General features: G+C 40.5%; 1 protein-coding gene across 1 annotated transcript in view; it reads right to left on the bottom strand.

Annotated features, from left to right (window-relative positions):
- Window positions 1-23,504, bottom strand: part of INSC (INSC spindle orientation adaptor protein) — a 123,664-nt gene that overhangs the window by 81,498 nt on the left and 18,662 nt on the right. The window contains exon 4 of the mRNA XM_070743927.1: window positions 14,893-14,963. Coding sequence (XP_070600028.1) covers window positions 14,893-14,963 — 71 coding nt within the window. The remainder of the gene's footprint in view (window positions 1-14,892; window positions 14,964-23,504) is intronic.

Here is a 23,504-nt window from a genome sequence, read left to right as displayed (position 1 = left end):
GGAAGTCTGGAGGTGGGGTTTCCCAGCGAGGGGAGCCTCAGTGAAATCGCAGCATCGCAAAAACACAGAGGTCTGGGGGTGGGGTTTCCCATGGAGGGGAGCCTCAGGAGAATCCCAGCAGCGCAAAACTGGGCGCTTCAGCTGGCAAAAGGGGTGAATTTTGGGCTTGCACGCATGAATCACTTTTCCATTGATTCCTATGGGAAACATTGTTTCTTCTTACAAACTTTTCACCTTAAGAACCTCGTCCTGGAACCAACTAAGTTTGTCAGACAAGGTATCACTGTATTTGAATCCAGACCTAGTGATAGAAAGGCTCGTGTTTGCTGAGGTAACAAGATCTAATAGAGCTCTAACTGGGAGAAGCTGATGGACAGTCTCAGGAGAAGGGCGGCATAGAAATCAAATGAATAAATAAACGGTCATATTCCCTAAATCCTACAGTCCCTATGACTCATTTTATGAAATCTCCAGAGCAGATTTGAGGGAATGAACAAGGGGCTACAAGGGGAAGGGTGTTCGTGAATATTGCCTTCCCAGCTCCACTAACAGGTTAGTGTTTCACGCACATCTGGCTTAAATTTTGGGTGGGTGTGTTTGTGTTAGAGAAGGAGGAAGAACACAGATGTCCAAAATAAAGGCTGAAATTCACAAGTAAACTTATATTTCCCATGTATAATACAGCTGACCTCGTTGGAATCTTAAGCACCTTTAGAATTCTGCTCCTCTGGTTTCCCAAAAATAAGACCTTGCCTTATATTTGTTTGAACCTTGAAATAAACACTTGGCCTTATTGCCATGCACTCAAAAGCCTGATTGGGCTTATTATCAGGGGATATCTTATTTTGTGGGAGACAGGGTATTCAGAGCAAACACTATTATTAAAAAAAAGACTCACTTTTTTTTAAAGCTACAAGTTTATAGCTTAAGGCCTGACTATATTTTATATTACTTCCTTAAAATTAAAATCAATATGTGAACTAGCAGTCAGAAAGCTTACAAGGGTAGAATAGCTATGACTGTTAGAAGTGTTATGCTGGCAATCATTCTGAGCCCAATCTGGCAGCAGTAAAAAGAGCATTGGCATTATTGTTCCCCTCAGTAGTGCTCTGGACTGAGAAACTAATTAGGTTTCATTAAGCAAAGCTGAAAGTATTTAAAAATGGCATGGGAAGAAAGAGAGAGTGTGGAGAGGGAGGGAGGATGGGAGGGAGGGAGGGAGAAAGGGAAGGAAGGGAGGGAGATAGGTAGTTGATTCAATCTTCATATAAAATATGGCTGGTACGTTATTGATGGATTTGCACATTAAATTTTAAAAATAGATTCTGGTTTTCTTGTCATTTTACATGACCACATCATATGAGGCAGTGAATCATCACATTTTTTAATCTCTCCGATATAGAAAAGCTGTCGTCCATACTTTCAGTCAAATACACCCAAATATAACTTTTCATGAACCAATTTTATCTTGGTTAACTTCAGTTATTCAGATATAGGAAGTGTACATTTTAATAATAACAATAATGTAAACAACAACAACAACAATAATAATAATAATAATAATAATAATAATAATAATATAATTCATATTCATATTCAATCTTTCCTTTCATTTATAACAAAACTTTTTTTTTAGGTAAACTTGATTTAGATGTAATCCCAGAGTGCATATCAGCAAAAATGTGTTCAGTTTCCATTGATAGATGCTGACATATATTTAAAATATAACTTTCCTAGTGAGTCTTCAGATCCATATGTATTTTGCTGTAGAACAGTCTTTAAAAATTGAACATTTCTATTGTATGGCAAGCAATTCCTTCCAAAACATTTTAGTTAACGAAGTAAATTATATGTCTAAACAAAGGCAGTCATATTTTCTAATTGAATTAAAGTATTATTGCTTTGGGCTATAAAGACTTCCTATGTATTGTTCTTCTGTAATGATTTAGATTACCACTCTGAAGATAAAATATAAATATCTTTAAAAATTTATAGCATGAAATTCAAATTAAGTTAAAGAACTGGATTGAATTAAGTTAAAGAACTGGATTGAAATAAATAATCTAAAGATTTCTTTTATTTAAATATGAAGAGACTACTAGAGCAATTTTCAAATTGTTCAATTTAAGAATATAATGCAATTTATGTATCTATTTATTTTAAAAATAGCTATAGTTTTAAAGTAAAGATAAAACTGGTATGACTAAAGCCCAATTTTAGGTTTCCGCCTTTAATCCAGTTATATCACATGAAAATATAATATATGTATATAACAGTGGGACTGCTGAAAACATCATAATCTATTATCTTATTAATTAAGCCTGAACTTTTCATTAAAGACAGCAGCACTAAATTGGGTTATGAGTAATGGCTCAGTTCTAACTGGTGTTTAGTTTATGCCTTAAATCACATAGACTGCAATGCTGCATTGACTTTTCTGGGAGCAGAATTCAATGGAATTTACTGATTAAACACATAAAAAAGTGCACAGTCAGGAAATAGGCAGATATATGAGGCAGTAATAATATCTTTTCTCCCTAGCATAATGCTATTGCTTCCTTTAACTCTTATTCCCATTATTTTTAATGGATCCCTAACAGATCCTGCCAATTAACTGGTTAGAGGTCCCCCCCCCCCACTGGTCATACAATTTGTGCTGTAAGCTTTTATTTGAACAAATCCAAGATGCACTGTATCTTAGTTGATCTATTTTTTTCTTTAAAAGATGCTAGAACATCATTTCCTAGTTATTCATTTATTCAGCTTTTTAACTTACATTTTAGTATGCTTAACAATTGTAAACTCACAAATATTTAAGTGACAAAGTCCCATGCAGAACTTTCATGCAATGCTTATAACGCACAAATAAAGCCAATGAAAAAGGTTTCCAAGGCCGCAGTAAATATTAAAAGCTTGAAACTACATTCGTTTACAAAACATACCATCTCTACATGTGCCGTTTTTCATATATTCAGTTTATTATGTGAGCATCTTAAGAAATACAAAAAGTAAAAAAAAGGCATTTCCATTATGGTGTGCGAGTGATAGAAAGACAGAATGATCATCTTCCCTTCAAAGAATTCAATGTCAAATTCAGCCCTTATTCTTTCCTCATAATAGAATAGGATATGCTGAAAAATTGTGGCTGATTCAAAGTCACCAAATCTGAGCCCAGATATCTCAATCCAAATCCACTGCTTAAAATAGTATGTCTAATTTAAATAATTAGTAAAATTACTTTACATTTGTTAACTATGATTTATGCCATGCTTCATGCTTCTACAGCCATAATAGTTTTAATATCCATGTAATTCTATAAAGCATTTGACCCATTAGAACATGCTTTTGTTGGAGATGCCTCCAGTGTTTCAAACTGGAAAGATCAAGCTTTACTGGCTGGGGAATTCTGGGAGTTGTAGCCCACCAGGCTTAAAGTTGCCAAGGTTGGAGACCCCCGTTCTAATCCAATCTCCTGCTAAAGCAGGAGAACCTATGGTTAGGTTTAGGTTTAGGTTTATTGGATTTATATGCCGCCCCTCTCCGCAAACTCGGGGCGGCTCACAACAATAATAAAAAACAGTACAGTACACAATACCAAATCCAATGCCCACCCATCCAGATTCCAATTGAAATTAATAATCTCATAAAAAACAGTATATATAAAAAACAGGCACACAGTCAATCAATCAACAAAACAACATGGGCAAGGGGGAGGTGTTTTAGTTCCCCCATGCCTGACGGCAAAGGTGGGTCTTAAGGAGTTTACGAAAGGCAGGGAGGGTGGGGGCAATCCTAATCTCAGGGGGGAGCTGGTTCCAGAGGGTCGGGGCCCCCACAGAGAAGGCTCTTCCCCTGGGTCCCGCCAGACGACATTGTTTAGTCGACGGGACCCGGAGAAGGCCAACTCTGTGGGACCTAACCGGTCGCTGGGATTCGTGCGGCAGGAGGCGGTCCCGAAGATATTCTGGTCCGGTGCCATGAAGGGCTTTATAGGTCATAACCAACACTTTGAATTGTGACCGGAAACTGATCGGCAGCCAATGCAGACTGCGGAGTGTTGGAGTGATATGGGCATACTTGGAGAAGCCCATAATTGCTCTCGCAGCTGCATTCTGCACGATCTGAAGTTTCCGAACACTTTTCAAAGGTAGCCCCATGTAGAGAGCGTTACAGTAGTCGAGCCTCGAGGTGATGAGGGCATGAGTGACTGTGAGCAATGACTCCCGGTCCAAATAGGGCCGCAACTGGCGCACCAGGCGAACCTGGGCAAACGCCCCCCTCGCCACAGCTGAAAGGTGTTTTTCTAATGTGAGCTGTGGATCGAGGAGGACGCCCAAGTTGCGGACCCTCTCTGAGGGGGTCAATAATTCCCCCCCCAGGGTAATGGACGGACAGATAGAATTGTCCTTGGGAGGCAAGACCCACAGCCACTCCGTCTTGTCTGGGTTGAGTTTGAGTTTGTTGACACCCATCCAGGCCCCAACAGCCTCCAGGCACCGGCACATCACTTCCACTGCTTAGTTGACTGGACATGGGGTGGAGATGTACAACTGGACCGAGTGCCCAAAGTGCACACCTGAACCCCCAAATGCAATGTGCATACCCTCTCCATGCATGCTTGTGTGGGCCCCAGCATGTGCCCCCCCTGCATGCATCCCAATTCCCACATTTGCACGCACCCCATCTCCCACATGCGCAGCAGGTACGCAGCGGAGCTGAACTGGAGACAGCGCTACATGCCATAGGTTTGCTATTATGGCCCCAAGGGTGGGCTGCTGCCCAGATGGCAGGGGTAATGCAGTGGGGTAGCAAAAATGGAGCTCCACATCAGAGCACCCAATTTGCACTGAACAAAAGAACATAAGAAGAGCCATGCTGAATCAGTCCAAAGCCCATCGAGTCCAGCATTCTGTGTCACATGGTGGCCCATCAATTGTCCATGGGGATCTTGAGCAGAAAGAGAAGGCAAGACCCTCCCTTTCCCTTGAACCCCCAACAAATGGTACTCAAGGGAATCCTGACTGCCTCAACCAACATAGAGGCAGCACATGGACATCCATTTCAATAACCACCAATACCCTTGGCATCCATGAATCTGTCTAATCCTGCCTTGAAGCTATCAAGGCTGACAGCTGTCACGACCTCTTCTGGAAGTGAATTCCATAAACCAAAGACCCTCCGGGTGAAGAAATATTTCCTTTGATTTGTTTCTTTCAACTGAAAGATGTTGAAAGAAAATGCAGGGCATCCTGCATAAGCCATGCCCACAGTGTGGTAGTAAAAATTTGGTTAGCCCTTCACTGCATGGTCCATACCATTTCAGACAAATGGTTGTCCAACCTCTTCTGATGTATAGTGCTGAATGAGAGGAAAAGAAAGACAATCTCCAATTGTTATCTTGAAACCAGCCCACATGACATTTCTGGAATATATCTGGAAAGTATACCATTTATCACACAGTAGGCCCCTGGCTTTTCAAAATCCTTTACAAGCTTCCTTCTTATCTGAGCTAGAGATGACATGGATAATCTGGTTTAAATACTTATACTGTTCCAAAATCTTGTTTTTAACAGATGTTTATCCCTTAGTCTACTGTAATTCCCTTACAGTATTAATTTCCTTACATCAAGCTGGCTCAAAGTTCAAATACAGCTAATGATGTTTTCTCCATCTGATCTACTAACAGTAAATTTACTCATGAGACAAAAGGAAGAGTTTTTAAGTGACCACCTACAGTCCTTCACTTGGGATATGATAATTTTTAGGAGGGAATTTTAAAATGTCATTATATAATTATATGTAATTACTACATATCCCTCGTCACCTAAACCTGATATTTTTTTTTTAATCAGAAGAAAATAATGCTGCAGTCATCTACTCTGGATGCCATCTATCCAGTGATGGGCTGCCAAAATTTTTATTGCCAAACTGTGGGTGTGGCTTATTTTGTGGGTGTGGCTTAATGGTCATGTGACTGGCTAGGTGTGACTTGACAATTATGTGACCAGGGGTGGCTTAAAGGTCATATAACTGGGTGGGAATGGCTTACCAACCAAGATAAGTTTTCAAATAGGTGCTTGGACTCTTTTTCAGTTGATTAAGTCACATTATTTTAATAGTCACAAAAAGGACAAATGATAGACAGCATTATTTGTTGAGGAGCACAGTAACATTTTAAGGTTTTGTACTGAACCCACAAGGTTCAGTGTGATAACAGATTAGGCAAGTAGCTCAATTTTCTTTAATTGTTACAAAAGTTCAGTTCTAGATAATGATTAAAATGATTAAAGCATTTATGGATAAAATCATACTACTTAATTATTTCCTGTTTTAAAAGTAATTAAGGTACTAGAGAAGGAAGGACAATAAAAAACTATTAAGTATTCAATAAATAGTGCATAAACTTACTATCCCCACTGCACGCATGCACACACACTGATGGGGGCAGCATTCCATTACTGCTTCTATCTGAAGTCAGCTGAGTTCCTAATGCTAATCATGTTCATGTTCCTAGTTTACGGGTCAATTGAATATTTTGGTTGATAAGAGTCCTGGATGTTTGCTGCAATTAGCTGGTGTTTTGTTTGCCTTTGTTTCTGCCTCTCCCTGCAAATTCTGCCTCTTGTTCTTGGCTGCTCTTTCTTAAGATTTATCCTTCCTAGAACCAAAGATGCTTCATTACTTAGTGCTAATGGGTTCTCCTAGAGCAGGGGTCCCCAAACTTGGCAACTTTAAGACTTGTGGACTTCAACTCCCCAAATTCACCAGCCAGTGCACTGGTAGGAAAAGGTAAGAGGAACCTGCCCCTGCCCTGGAATAGATGATTTTAGAGTTTAGAATGAGTGGGAATTATTTTTGCTAATGCCCCTTTTTCCTTCTCCTGCAAGAGATACACAATATAGCCCAGGATGCTTCTGTGCATGTGCAAAAGCAGTGTGCGCTCACGTGCATGAGCCAGTATTAAAAGGATTTAGAATCCACTACTGAAGTGTAGCCAACCTACACTACAGTGAAAATCCAGTATATTTTAATATGTGCTCTGTTGAAGATTTCTGTTCACAGAAGCTTTTGTATTATTTTTCTTGAAAATTGAACATACATTTGCCAACTCAGAGTAGTGTTTCATTCCAGAAATTGTGGCCCCCCCAAAAAGGGGTCAGCCTTTATAAAAATGCATGGATTGCTATGTGCATGTAGCATGATTTTGCTGTTAAAAGAAAAGCCAAGAGACCCAAGTGTCCAATATATTTTCAAAAGTAAATTAGATTTATTTTAATGGAAAGACAAACACAAGCAAGAGTTTATTCCTGCAAGCATTTATCTTTCCACTGGGATTTGGAAATCTAAGCCTACTCACTACAACATCAGTAGAGAAATTCTATTACAACCTAGGTATTCCAGTCTATCTTCCTTTCTGCCTTTTTACTGTGCTTATTTGTCAATTTGGACCAAGTTATCTGTGAGACCGCCTTCTGCCGCATGAACCCCAGCGACCGGTTAGGTCCCACAGAGTTGGCCTTCTCCGGGTCCCGTCGACTAAACAATGTCGTCTGGCGGGACCCAGGGGAAGAGCCTTCTCTGTTGTGGCTCCGACCCTCTGGAACCAGCTCCCCCCAGGGATCAGGATTGCCCCCACTCTCCTTGACTTTCGTAAACTTCTTAAAACCCACCTCTGCCGTCAGGCATGGGGAATTGAAACATCTCCCCCTTGTCCATGTAGTTTTTTGTGTATGATTCGATTGTGTGTTGTTTTTTTATATATTGGGGTTTTCTTTTTGGACTTTTAATCTAAAACTGTAATCTAGATTTTAAATATTAGATTTGTTACTATGTGCTGTTCTTCACCATTGTTGTGAGCCTCCCCAAGTCTGCAGAGAGGGGCGGCATATAAATCCAATAAATCTAATCTAATCTAATCAAGTAGGACTGTCTTCTTAAAGCCACTTGCTGTGTTTCTCTCGCTTACCTTATATACACACAACCAGGCCTGTCTGTGTCCCAAATCCCTCTATTTGATAATCATGTGTCCTGTGCAAATTTACCTAAGATTTATTTTATTGCTCAATTTCTGTTTCTCACTTCCTGCCTATTTAGGCAGGCAGAAAAGTATAACCTTCATAAATTTATAGATTACTGCCATATGATTAGCATGTGCCATACACCTGCATTTTTCAATTAGAAATATCTTTAGAGAGACAGCAGCATAAACAAACTGCTTTTAACTTCTTATATAAATGTAATGATGGATGAACTAGCTCTTTCTACCTTCTTACCTGTCTACATCTCTATCAGTATGCTGCTTTTGTTTGATTGATTTATGAAATTTATATGTTGCCCATCTCATTGTCAAGCAATTCTGAACGGTTACCAATATTGTAAAAGGAAGTGGAAGATGTTAAAATATTTTTAAAATTAAGTATTAAAATGAGCAGATTGAATAAGTAAAAAAACAGAATATAATATGGAGGAGGTGGGATCTTCCTCCTAGTTCACTAACCACTTCCAGCATGGAACCCCCACCCCACCCCAAAACAATCCAGGCAAAATATCGCTAATGTCTTGGCCTAGGTGGGCCAAGGTGGTCAAATTTCACCCCTGCTTCTCCTGGAATGAGAGGGGAGGGTCAATCCCATTGTGATGAGGCAGTTCCTCTCATAGCCTAGCCCATGCAGGGGTTTTAAAGTGGTAACCAATACTGTGGCACCTCTACCTATGAACGCCTCTATTTATGAACTTTTCTAGATAAGAACCAGGTGTTCAAGATTTTTTTGCCTCTTCTCAAGAACCATTTTCCTCTTACAAACCCGAGCCTCCGAAACTGTAGCCGGAAAAGGCAGGGAGAAGCCCCTTGGAGCCTCTCTAGGATTGTCCTGGGAGGAAATAGAGCCGGAAAAGGTGGGAAGAAGCCTCCAAGGGACCTCTCTAGGAATCTCCTGGGAAGAAACAGGGCCTCCACCCTCCCTGTGAAGGACACATTATTTGCTTTTACATTGATTCCTATGGGAAAAATTGCTTCTTCTTACAAACTTTTCTACTTAAGGACCTGATCACGGAACAAATTAAGTTTGTAAGTAGAGGTACCACTGTACCTTGAATTTCTTAGAATACTTGGCTGACCCTGAAATCTGACTACTTTGGGATGATTTTTCTCTAAAGTATCTGAAAAATTCATATTCTCATTCTCTAAATGAAAGTTTGCAGCTGGCACTATGTTTGTTATTACAACGGTTCAAGATTTATGACTGTAACAAATTCCTAGAGTTAATATCAGAAGTTGGCTCTGTTAATTGTACAAAACAAATTAGCACAAAAAACCTATTGTGGAATCACCCCTTCAGACTGGTACCTGGGCTTGTTGCCTGCTCTTCAGTGCTGTTGCGACGGCCAGAAAGTCTGCTAGAAACTAAAACCACTTTCTCTCTCTCCCTCCCCACCTTTTTAATGGGAACAAAATCCCAATTTAAACCTAGACTCATATCTCAAGACCTAAAATGGTAATCTAACATCAAAAATGTTATCAAAAAAGCAGAACAAAGAATGTTCTTTCTCCGTCAACTCAGGAAACTCAAACTGCCCTAGGACCTGCCAATACATTTCTACAAAGGAATCACTGAGTCTGTCATCTGCACCTCTATAACTGTCTGGTTTGGTTCAGCAACCCAACAAGACCGACACAGACTTCAGAGGATAATTAGATCTGCAGAAAAAACAATTGCTACCAACCTGCCTTCCATTGAGGATCTGCATACTGCACGAGTCAAAAAGAGGGCGGGGAAAATATTTATTGATCCCATGCATCCTGGTTGTAAATTGTTTCAACTCCTACCCTCAAAATGATGCTATAGAGCACTGTTCTATAGTGTCTAAACAACTAGACACAAGCAATGTTCCCTCTAAGGTGCACGCCTGCACTGGTGAGCACAGAAAAATACCCCCAGCGCAGCCTTTTTCCAAGGCTGCCCAGATGAGCTGGGCATCGGAGTTGGGGGCGGGGAGCGACAAGGTTTTTCTTCATTTGAAAAACTGCACACTCCCCATTCCACTTTGTCCCTGCCAGTTCAGGGAAAGATGGCGGCGCCCATCAGGCACTTCCGCCCTTTCCCTGAGTAATTGAGGCTCGACTTGCACTGGGATGGAAGGGGGCAGGCGGCAGCAGCAGCTCTGCGGAGCTTTGAGCTGACGTCTCTCCCCCCTCTTGCCCCTTTTCTCTCTCTCCCCTCTTTCTCTCTCCCCCCCTCTTCCTATCTGGTTAACAGTGGCCAGCTCCATCTTGATGCAGTCTGCTGCTGTCTTGTACTGGGATTGGGTGGTGGAGGGGACCCGGTGGCGGCAGGCAGGCCCCAGAGTGGCGGCGGAAGAGGAGGTGAAGCTCGTGCTTCGGCCAAACCAGGGCAAAGTGGGCCGATGCCGGGCCCGTCGCCTCCGGCTCCAGGGGGCAGCCCCAGCATGGCAGCGGGGGAGGAGGATGTGAAGGAGAGAAAGAGGGGGCAAGAGGGGGAGAGAGACAGAGGGGAGAGAGAGAAAGAAAGCAAGAGAGAGAGAGAAAGCAAGAGAGAGAAAGAAGAGAGGAAGGAAGAGAGAGAGAGAGAAATGAGAGCAAAAAGGGAAGAAAAAAGAGAAATGAGAAAATGATTAAGGCAGAGAATTTGAGGAAAGAGAGAGAAAAAAAAGAGAGAGAGAAGTGACTCTTGATTTAAAGCATATGGTAAAAAGCACTCAAATAATAACAGGGGGGAAAAACCAGCCCTCACCTGTTTTTGGAAATGGTTCAAGAGTTCACACACACACACACACACACACACACACACACACACACACAAGGGAGGAATTGACAGGGATGGAAAAAGAGAGAAGTGAGAGAGGGAAGGAATGAGAGAAAAATGGAGGACGAGGGAGAAATGAGAAACAAATGAGAGAGAAAAGGGGGACAGATAGGAGAGGTACTCAGAATTTTTTTCCTATTTTATGTATGTATGTATGTATGTATGTATGTATGTATGTATGTATGTATTTATTTATTTATTTATTTATTAGATTTCTATGCCGCCCTTTTCGAGGTGATACGAATGTATGGGACAATAAATTCAAACAGTTTTCTTTTATAGATAAATTATCTTTCAAGCAAACTGGAAAACTATTTGAGGCTATAAATATGCATGAGCTCATCTCAAGTAGATTGTTCTTTTTCACAGCTTTGTCCAAAGTTTGAAAGTAACAAAGGAAGGGAAACCAGTAAGACAAAGGATGGAAAGATTATAGTAAGTTTAGTGTGCTATATAGAGAAGGAGGAAATTTGAATGCACTTCTTTCTTGTCCTATATTTTCCTCCAGGTTTCTGTCAGATCACCAAGAGCTACGTATTTTGAATTTGAGCACTTTGCTCTTTGCAGCTCAAATTAGATAAATCAAATAATGAGTCGCTTCTCTTGGTTTCTTCCTGGTGTTTTTTAGTGATAGTACACTTCTTGCTGAATATTTTGTTATATTCTGGTGTCAATTTAAGAATGTCACTTTTCCCAAGTTTCTCATTTAATGTCTAAGTTTTTTTTCTTTTTTATCCAGCCTTACTTAGACTTGTCTCTGTTGCATGTATAATCTATTGAATGTCAAAATATTGCCTTCCAAATAAGTAAAGATTCATAGTGTTCTATATTGCAAAAGGAAAGAATTTATGATTCCACTTCAGATCCTCAGGAAATGATATATGTCATTTAGTTTTGCCACAAAAAAAAAAAAAGAATTACCAAAAAATAGAACAAAAAGATCACCCTGAAATGTTAACCCACTCATTATGTTAAATATTACGGCTTAAATGTTATGGCATTTTAAAGCAAGTTCCTAGTACTATATTATCTATTGGGATATGTTTGTTTACAAGACTTGTATATCACTCCATCTTAGAACCACAATACAACCCTACAATTATATAAAACTGACATCATACAGAAAATAAAAGCCAAAAATAAAATAGAAACAAAGAAACTAGCACCACAATCCAACTTCTTGGAAGCAGCCAACAGTTTGTTCTTCCAACTCCAACTTCATCCTATCACAGCACTTGGGGAAAGAGTTAGTTCTTTACACCGTGATGAAATCCATTTTTTTTTTACTACTGGTTCTGTGGGCGTAGCTTGATGGGCGTTGTGTGGCTTGGTGGGTATGGCAGGGGAAGGATACTGCAAAATCTCCATTCCCTCCCCACTCATTTGCTAGTTTTCTGAAGTACTCAAAATTTCTGCTATTGGTTCTCCAACTACTCAAACTTTCCACTACCAGTTCTCCAGAGCCTGTCAGAACCTGATGAATTTAACCCCTGTCTTTACAGCTTTCCATAAAGAAATGCACATTTTATAAAACATACACAGATCTATTCAATAACTAAATGAAAATAAGCACTGTCATGGAGATTAAACATTTGCTTTTTCAAAAAAAATTCACTTCCAGCCAATATGATTTAACTTTTTAAAAATTAAAGTTCAAAGGAAGAAAGATTGTGATTGCTCTCCATCACTAAGATATATTAAATGTTTATTTAATGGGCAAGTCATCTTTTCCCTGGTGACTGACACAAAAAGCACTCAACAATAAAAGAAACATTTTATAAAACACATTAAAACAATGAAATGTATGTGTGAAACAAAACATACCCACCCAACAAACTAGTTCATCCATCAAAGCCCTGATTGAATAACAATTGACTAAATGGCTGAGTGACAGAATAATTTTGAAATAAGGAGAAGGAGCCTAGGGTGGTGTCTAAAGAGATAGTAGCCTGACTTAAACAGATAAGAAACAGCTATTTCATCAGATAACATTTCTATAAGAGAAGGAAATCTTGGCATTTCATTTGTGCTTAATTCCTATTATATAGAAATGCTTTCTCTTCAAACCATGATATTAAGTGGTTTCACTATCATAGTGGAATAATCAGACTTTTCTTTTTCTTTCTTATCTTTTCTTTGTCCATACCAAGGAATTTCAAAAATAAATGTGATTTTACAAAAGAACTTGATGATCTCATTGTGCCTTGCAATCAGGTTGTAGGGCTAAACATTGGAAGCGTAATGAAATTATGTGTTCATAAGCTCAGCATACCAAATGGAATTCCTATTATTCGAATGGCTGCTACTAAGATTTTTTAATATACAGAATGCATCTCTTTCCCTGTGTAGCCCAATTTTGATGCTGCTCATACATTCAATTCATTTTCCTTTACCAAACTAGCAAATAATGTCTTTGTCTTCCTAATTATACTACATACACAAAAGGGGGTGTATGTGATGCTTTTAAGTGATCAATATAGATACCAACAGCTTTGATCTACTTTCTAACTATAACATTTCACAGAAGGTTTTTTTCTCTCTGGAAATGTTCAATTTTTGCATAGAATCATATGAAATTCGTCCAGTATATACTCTGTGTTTGTGTTTGTGTTTTTGTGTGGATATTTGTGGGTGCGGGTGTGTATAAAAGGCATTCATCTACACTTACATTTCCAAACAATTGATTGGTCATATCATCACTATATAGCTCCAATATATTAGATTTTAATACAAAGGGTTGGTTTCTTTGTTCTGCTTCTTTGTTTGTTTGTTAGCTAGACACCAATTATAATTCGTAGTTTTGGCAAAAAAGGCACTAGACACAATAATTATTTGAACAGATTGCAGTGGGATGTATTGTACATGCAATAAATGGATCATCATACTTTGAAGGAGAAACATACGGAATTAAAAATGACCCGTAGTCTATAAAGCAACAATTGAGAATTAGTATCTAGTGCACTTAGTACTTTATTTGAATTAAATGTATCATAATGTATCAAATTTTGGAAGAGGGTCGTTTGGATTCAGATATGATCAAAATCCTAGAAGACATTACACTCATCAAAGTGTAAAAAACTGTTTGGATGGTCTATCGGCTCAATTTTCCTTTTGGTCAATTTCCCCTTTTAACTGAGCAGGAGTTTGATTTCCAATTTCTGCAACAGGGTTTTTAATTCAGCAAAGAACATTCTATATGAAAATCCATTCATATTTTTATGTAGATTTCTCCTACTTGATTGCCTTTCCATTTGCAGTTTTGAGCGGACAGTTTTGCCTTTATTGTTTCCCGTCATCTGCACTTTATGTAGGTTCACTGTTGTGCATTTTAAGATTACGAATAAACATTTCAGAAATGGGAGGTGTTCTGTCTGGGTTCCCCCAGACGCCAACACCAACTAAAAAGAGTAGCCAGACACGCTGGTAAAAAGCAAAGTCATTTTATATCTTTGAAAACAAACACAGAGAACAAAAACTGTTCTTACAAACTGGAATGCTGTGAAGCTTCACAGAAGAGTCACGACGGCCAGACAATACAACAGGCTTCTTGCTGGCACACACACCACTGTAGATAATAAAACCCACGCCTCCCCCAAGTTTTCAGCCTTCGAGGCCACAAGCCAGAATCAGAGACGCCAAGGATCGAAGCAAGGTCACAGGACTCCCAAAAGATAACTCTCCACAATACAGGAAGGGCGGGCCTGCCTTTTCAACCTTTCTGAGGAGAATCACACCCAAACCCAGCTCTTGCCTATTAGGGATGGAAGTACCTGGCTAATTGTCCCCTTCTTTGTGCTGCCCTTCTCTGCCTCATATCTATGATGGCTTGTGCGTTCTCATCTAATGACTTCAGGCTACTCACTGGGGAGAGCTCCCCCCCGGGGGTCTCAGGCTGTTCCCCCTCCTCCTCGTCCTGACATTCCTCTTCCCCGTCTGGCTGGTCCTCCTCCTCCTCCTGTTCCTCGTCCTCCCCCTCTGAGCATGGAGCCGGCAGAGTTCCAGCCGTTCCCTGAGGAGCCTCAGACTGAATCACAACAGGAGGTGTGGGATATTTATCTATAATACTTACCGTTGAACTGCCAAAGCAAGGAAAGCCATGATTATCTCAGGCTTTTTGCAAGCATCCTCACAGTCCAAAGCCTGAAAAGCAAAGAAACTATTAGAATTATAATTCTTAAACGTCCAATAGAGGATGACTTAATTTTGCTTATTTTTTAAGCAATGAACCTGACAAGGCAAGAACCAGAGTTCTAGGTGGTCTATAGAAAAATGTAGACCAGGTGTCTTCCAAGCCCATCAAAAGAACATCAAATACCCATTCAGAGGTGGTATACACTTACTTTCCCTACCGGTTCGCAAATGTGAGCGCATGCTCACACACACTTGCTTCAGTCATGTGCATGGCCTTCTGTGCATGCACTTTGCTCATGCACGCAACTTGAATTTATTAATTGGAATTCCAAATTGAAATGCATGCACGCAGCTTCAAAACATGCCTAAATAGGATGGAATAGTGCCAGGGTAGGCAGGCCAGTGGGTGGGCCCACCTGCAGGTCGCTACTGCCAATTTGCCTGAACCGGTCCAAACTATCTGAATACCGCTTCTGTAGCCATTGACTAGGTAGGAAGAAATTCCCTAAAATTTAAACCCTGCATCACAGAACTATATAAGGGCTTTGATCTCTGTATATGACATCAATAAAAAGATGAATTATACTGAGTTGTATCTGAGGACCTTTTGCCCAATAAGACTATCCATGACTAAGGGATTAAATTATCTGTAGAGGCAAAATTTGACTGACAAGTGGATTAGAACCAATAAATACTTGATGGAAGTATTCTATACATTCTTAGATTTATTTTTCAGAAGGAAAAAATATATTCCAATCTGATAGTCTCCAGGTGATGTCACTTCTATCATTGTCCAGCCATTCATCAAGGGTGAGCAATGACTGCTTACTAGAAGAAACTTATAGCTCTAGTTTTGGGTGGCAAATGAACTTTGCAATGAATAAACAATATCATGTCCAGGCTTTGCAATATGCCTCCATTGTTTCTGGAGACAGCTAAACTCCATTTCAAATACTAAAAACGATTAAAACCCCATTAATATAAAAACCAACCATACATACAGACATACCATGCATAAAATTGTAAAGGCCTAGGGGGAAAGAGTATTTCAATTCCCCCATGCCTGGTGGCAGAGGTGGGTTTTAAGTAGCTTATGAAAGGCAAGGAAGGTGGGGAAAATTCTAATCGCTGGGGAGAGTTGGTTCCAGAGGGTCCTGGGTCCCGTCAAGCAGCATTGTTTAGTTGACGGGACCCGGAGGAGACCCACTCTGTGGGACCTAACTGGTCGCTGGGATTCATGCAGCAGAAGGCAGTCCCTGAGATAATCTGGTCTTAGTAAATTTGCAACCAGAGTTTTTCTTTTTATGTTGTTTGGAAGAAACCAGCTCCAAAATTGATCAGGATGGGAAGATGGGAAATAAATCTACCAGCAGTTGTAACAGCCTGGATTAATTTCAGTCACCTTTTATACTGGAATGAGAAGAATAGGAAGACATAAAGATTGGTCATCTGAAAGTTTCTTAATAAATCTGGAAGGAACCAAGTTGGGAAAGGCAAGTCTACGGAGAGGGGTGGCATACAAATCTAATAAATAATAAATAATAATAATAATAATAGTAATAATAAGTGATTTGTCTTGTTTTTGCTTCAATAGACTAGATACCTATGATAGTACTAGGTATGGAGTCTGACTACATTTTTGAAATTGGACTTGAAATGCTTCCAATGTCATGAAAATAACCTCTGCTTCGAAACTTGTTCCAAGAAAGGACACATGGAGCTGCTGTAGAGGTAAAAATGAAAAAAAAAATAGTTTTATATTTGGAAAAATAACAACCGGCAGTGCTAAAAAATTAGAAATGTATTTATTTGTTTATTTTTTCGTCTGACATATTTATATATCTGCCTATCTTATAACCTAGTTATAACAAATATATATTAACATGTTTTTTTAAAAAATCCTAACACAAATCTTGGGAGTGTGTCCTTACAAACATTTTCCTGCTTTGTTCCAAAATCTACAGGTAAGAAGCCAAAAGAGTTGTCCAATCTACTTAGTCATTTCACTTCAGGGTGGATTCTAACTTACCTTGCCACCAGTTCACTTCCTCCTGCGCCATGTGGCTGCACGTGCATTATGCGCCATGTGGCCATGCTGTGTACATGTGCACTTTGTGGGCACATACACATGCACAGTACTGAACACTTGATGCTGAGAAAAGCAAAAAAAAACAGCTTCTGAGCATGCGCAGAAGCCAAAAACAAGATGGTGGTGGCCACGGACCGACACGGACAGAACTCGTGACACCACCACCAGTTTATTACCGGTTCTATAGAGCTAGTCCAAACCAGGAGGAACCCCCTCTGATTCACTTATTAGTCACAAAATAACATTTGTTTAGAAATGTTCTTTCCTGGAAGTAATTCTGCTATTTCCAGGAAACAGCATTTCCAAACAAATATTATTTTGTGAGTTACAAGAGAAATGACTAAGTAGCTGGACAACACTCTTGGCTTCTGATTAAAATCTATATTTCTAACAACAACAACAGGAATATTAGAAACTGAATCTAAATGGCTCTTGTGGTTGAATTCACTTTGCCAGCCCCATTTCATAATACAGCTGAATTTTTTTTTTATAAAATGTAATTAAGATTTTCCAGATAAACCATTTTGATAAAGTAATTCTTTGAATTGGAAAACAAACACATATTATTTTTCACATTTATAGCTTTGCTTTTCTCCTGTCATAAAAACAAGAAAATATAATACTTGGGTTTTGTTTTTAAAACCAATCGCAAATCACATACAAAAAGGGTGAGCCCCTATTCAAATGCAACAAAAATATTCTGAAAGACCCTTAAGTATACAAAAAAAAATGCTGCACAGATATAGAACCATCTTGTGTGTCCTGGGTAAGAGACAGCACAGGAACAAGAATCCTGATAATGTTCTGGAAGTCTCTCAAAACCTGGTTACGCCATTAGTTATGAACTCCCTAAGAGTTTCCAAGTTTCATCCTCTTTCTCTTGTACATGCTGTCTAAGCTGTATTGTTCCTTGTTCCTCTGGCACTACTAGAAGTCTGTTCTGATTGAAAAGATCCTTTAAATCTGAAAGATAAATATTTAGGTAAAGAGAAACCCACATTTTGGATGTGGTAATCTAGGACTGCAATCTAGAAACAGTTTTGAAGTTGAAAGTAAAAAAGAAATCGGACATAAAATTTAAGAAAGGAACAAGATAATAAAATCCATAGAGTATCCTCACAGCAGTTAGCATACAGAAAAAGGCAGGGAGAAGCTACAACCACTGGATGACTCTTTCATAACTAAAATAAATCTTCTCATAATTCTGCACTACAATACTGAACCACTACATGATGATATAAAATTAAATATAGTTCTGAGTACTATGAACACAGGAGAATGAGGTACATGCCAATCTTGCAAATCTTCTTGTGGAACCATCAGAATTATCGTTATGGAATGCATTAGCAGATTATAATCAATCAATACACTACACTGTCTAATGTCCTTTCAAGTTTCAAATGAATTCAGTCAGTAATATGATGCTTTGGATTACAGGCAGCATTTTCTAAGTAACTGGTAGCCAGTTTGGTCTAGCGCAAGGGTAGGCAAAGTTGGCTCTTCTATGGCATGTGAACTTCAACTCCCAGAATTCCTGAGCTAGCATGATTATCTCAGAAATTCTGGGAGTTGAAGTCCACAAGTCATAGAAGAGCCAACTTTGCCTACCCCTGGTCTAGTGCCATGATGGCAAACCTATGGCACATGTTCCACAGATAGCATGAGGGAACCCAAGGCATTGCCATATGCCAGCTGATTTTTGGCCTTCCAGAGGGGGGCATTTTCACCCTCCCCAGTCTTCAGCAAAGCCTCCAGAGCCTGTGTATGACAAACAATAGCCCAACAGGCCTACCAGAAGTTCAGAAACAAACTTCCAGTAGGTCCGTTAGTTCAGTTTTTTGCCATCCACAGAGTCGGGAAACTTTAGTGAGGCCTGCACGCATGTATGTGGGGGGAAGCCTAGGAGGAGGGTTGTGTATGCATGCTCAGAGGGAGAGCATTGCATTATGGGTGTAGGCAAGCATGCACACACTATTGTGCAATCATCCTTTTGGCACTCAAGCAAAAAAAGGTTCACCATCAATGGTCTAGTGGTTAAAGCATCAGGCTTGAAAGCAGGAGACTATGAATTCATGAAAGCCTTACTCATGAAAGCCAGCTGGGTGATTTTGGACAGCTCACACTCTCTCAACCCACTTCACATGGCTGTTCTTGTGGAGGAAATAGGAGGAAGGTGTGTTGGATATGTTTTTAACCACCTTGAGTAATTTGAGTAGAATAAATGGAAAACATTTCACTCTTGTATGAGTTTTAACATTCTGGTGGAATAGAAGTCTATATTTGAAATGGACATTGGCAAATGGTCAGTTGATAATAAATTAATAGATTATAGGGTTTAAAGAATCTTAAACATAGAAACATAGAAGACTGACAACAGAAAAAGACCTCATTGTCCATCTAGTCTGCCCTTATACTATTTTCTGTATTTTATCTTAGGATGGATATATGTTTATCCCAGAATAGGTGCTTTATTAAAGGATAGGTATTGCAGGTTTAAATTATACACTGCTCAAAAAAATACAGGGAACACTTAAAAAACAGAGTTTAACTCCAGCTTTTTTTGGCATCACCTTTTGCCAGGGTTAATGAAGGAGGCCTCGCAACAAAATACTGTATATGCCAGGCAGCCCAAGCCTATCTACACTGCTCAAAAATAAATAGATAGATAGATAGATAGATAGATAGATAGATAGATAGATGGATGGATGGATGGATGGATGGATGGATGGATGGATGGATGGATGGATGGATGGATGGATAGATAGATAGATAGATAGATAGATAGATAGATAGATAGATAGATAGATAGATAGATAGATAGATAGATAGATAAATGGAACACTTAAACAACACATTATAACTCCAACTAAATCAAACTTCTGTGAAATCAAACTGTCCACTTAGGAAGCAACATTGATTGACAGTCAATTTCACATGCTGTTGCTACAAATGGAATAGTTGTACAAATGAAATATTGAATGAGAATACAGTGAACCCTCGATCATCGCGAGGGTTCCGTTCCAGGACCCCACGCGATGATCGATTTTTAGCGAAGTAGCGGTGCGGAAGTAAAAACACCATCTGCGCTTGCGCAGATGGTGTTTTTGCTTCCACTGCCGCCCGCCCTTCGCCCGCCCACCCCGTTGCTCGCGCCTGGGGTGCGCGCGCGTTTGGGGACTCCCTAGATCCGCTCCCCAGCTGGGGAGCGGATCTAGGGAGTCCCCAAACGCGCGCGCTTTCCCCAGCAACGCGCGCGCGGTGGGGACTCCCTAGATCCGCTCCCCAGCTGGGGAGCGGATATAGGGAGTCCCCAAACGCGCGCGCTTTCCCCAGCAACGCGTGCGCTTTCCCCAGCTGGGGAGCGGATCTAGGGAGTCCCCACCGCGCGCGCGTTGCTGGGGAAAGCGCGCGCGTTGCTGGGGAAAGCGCGCGCGTTTCGGGACTCCCTAGATCCGCTCCCCAGCTGGGGAAAGCGCGCGCGTTGCTGGGGAAAGCGCGCGCGTTTGGGGACTCCCTATATCCGCTCCCCAGCTGGGGAGCGGATCTAGGGAGTCCCGAAACGCGCGCGCTTTCCCCAGCAACGCGCGCGCTTTCCCCAGCTGGGGAGCGGATATAGGGAGTCCCCACCGCGCGCGCGTTGCTGGGGAAAGCGCGCGCGTTGCTGGGGAAAGCGCGCGCATTTCGGGACTCCCTAGATCCGCTCCCCAGCTGGGGAAAGCGCGCGCGTTGCTGGGGAAAGCGCGCGCGTTTGGGGACTCCCTATATCCGCTCCCCAGCTGGGGAGCGGATCTAGGGAGTCCCGAAACGCACGCGCTTTCCCCAGCAACGCGCGCGCTTTCCCCAGCTGGGGAGCGGAGCTGGGATGTCCCCAAGCTCGTGCCGCCCGCCCACCCACGCCGTTGCTCGCGCCGCCGCTGGGGTCTTACGGGGGCAAGAGGGGGAAGACCCAGGGAAGCCTCTGCCCGGCGGGGAAACTCCACCATCTATGCATGTGTGGAAGGGCACGCATGCGCAGATGGTGGAGTTTACTTCCTGGTTGAAAACTCGCGAAATAGCCCTTTCGCGATACTTGAACACGCGAAACTCGAGGGTTCACTGTATTTCATTCATTTAGATCTAGGATGTGTTATTTGAGTGTTCCCTTTATTATTTTTTTGAGCCATATATAATAGCTGTCACTATAATGCTATTCCTCAGAGTTATGAGTATGTTTTGTGAAGTAGGAGGAGACATTTTCTGTCATTGTTCTGATCCTATCTCACGGCTCAGTTTGAAATCTTCAGGAAAAAGAACAGATCAATTGAAGTGATAAAGGGCATCTGGGGAAATTAAATGAGGTGGTGAAGAGCACTCGCTCAGTTTGCTTTATTGGAAGTAATTATGTTTAAATAGCAAAACACATCCTGGCAGCTATCCTATAGTACCCATGATGTGCTCTCAAGATTTCAAATGTGCCTGTCACCTAAAAATTTTGGACCAAGTCTCAGTCTTTCTTTCTTTCTTTTTTCTTTCTTTCTTTCTTTCTTTTTTTCTTTCTTTCTTTCTTTCTTTTTTTCTTTCGTTCTTTCATTCTTTCTTTCTTTCTTTCTTCCTTCCTTTCCCCCTCTCTCTTACAAACACACACAGAGATAGAGACAGACAGAGAGAGAGAATACACACACAAACATAACAAACATTCAAAGAGATGGAAGAATAAACAACAAAGAATCAATTTAAAGATTAGCACATTTGTCAAAGGTGTTGTGGATTTTATAATCTGTAGCCTCAAAAATCTCATAGTTGGGAAAGTTTATTTAGAGTTTCTAAAAGATGAAAAAATACTGGTTTAATTTCAAGCCCAGATTGCAATTACCAGAGGCATCTGAGAGTGTGACCTGATAAACAATGGTGGCATTTCATATTATTTACAAGCTGTCACAACTATTCCTCATCTTTCAATTGATTAAACCAGATTACTGCTTTTGACATTGCCCAGAACTTCAAAGCCAACACTGGTACTCTGGAAATTTGTAGCACAACAAGAAAGATACATGGAAACGTTTTAGAGATTATGTCTCTCGAGAGAATAAACAGGATGTTTTTTATCCACAAATGTTATTCCAAAAATACTACTTTTAATTTTCCCATGCTTTTTTTCCTCAGTGTAAAAGACAGAAGGAGAAAATAAAATAAAAGGACAGAGGGAAGAAATACAGTAATGTCATTAAAAGGCTGCACATAGATGTATGTTAATAGGGGAAAGAGAGTTAGAATAGGGGGGTGGGAAGTCATGGTCCTCTACTAAAACTTAAAATGTATAACAGGAAAATAAAAGAAGTACAGGTAGTCCTCATCTTATAACTCAAGGGACTCATTGCTCATAGTCACTCATGCCCTCATCACCTCCAGGTTTGACTACTGTAATGCTCTCTACATGGGGCTACCTCTGAAAAGTGTTCGGAAACTTCAGATCGTGCAGAATGCAGCTGCGAGAGCAGTCATGGGCTTACCTAGGTATGCCCATGTTTCACCAGCACTCCGCAGTCTGCATTGGCTGCCGATCAATTTCCGGTCACAATTCAAAGTGTTGGTTATGACCTTTAAAGCCCTTCATGGCACTGGACCAGAATATCTCCGAGACCGCCTCCTGCCGCACGAATCCCAGCAACCGATTAGGTCCCACAGAGTGGGCCTTCTCCGGGTCCTGTCAACTAAACAATGTCGGTTGGCGGGCCCCAGGGGAAGAGCCTTCTCTGTGGCGGCACCGGCTCTCTGGAACCAACTCCCCCCAGAGCTTAGAACTGCCCCTACTCTTTCTGCCTTCTATAAACTCCTTAAAACCCACCTCTGCTGTCAGGCATGGGGGAATTGAAACACCTCCCCCGGGCATGTTCAATTTTATACATGGTATGCTTGTGTGTGTGTCTGTTAGTATATGGGGTTCTTTTAAATCTTTAAATATTTTAAAGTTATTTGGATTATTTATGATTTGTTTTATCTTGTTGTGAGCCGCCCCGAGTCTTCGGAGAGGGGCGGCATACAAATCTAAATAATAAATAAATAAATAAATAAATAAATAAATAAATAAATAAATAAATAAATAAATAAATAAATAAATAAATAAATAAATAACAGTTTGTTTAAAGTTCATTTGAAGTTAAAACATCATTGAAAAAAGTGACAATTTTTCACACTTATTCTACTCTCAAAATGATGCTATAGAGCACTGCACACCAGTATAACTACACACAAGAACAATTTTTGCTAAACAAATAATTCCCTCACCACTGTCAAACTATTCACTAAAACTTTACTACTATTATTTTTTTTTTATTTGTTTGTTTGTTTGCTTGCTTTCTTTTCCTTCACCTTAGACTCAGGGCGGCTTACAACATATTAGCAATAGCACTTTTTAACAGAGCCAGCACATTGCCCCCACAATCTGGGTCCTCATTTTACCCACCTCGGAAGGATGGAAGGGT

Source organism: Erythrolamprus reginae, chromosome 1, assembly GCF_031021105.1.
Source record: "Erythrolamprus reginae isolate rEryReg1 chromosome 1, rEryReg1.hap1, whole genome shotgun sequence".
In the NCBI taxonomy this organism is placed as follows: domain Eukaryota; kingdom Metazoa; phylum Chordata; class Lepidosauria; order Squamata; family Dipsadidae; genus Erythrolamprus; species Erythrolamprus reginae.
This window is presented reverse-complemented; position numbering and strand designations above follow the sequence as displayed.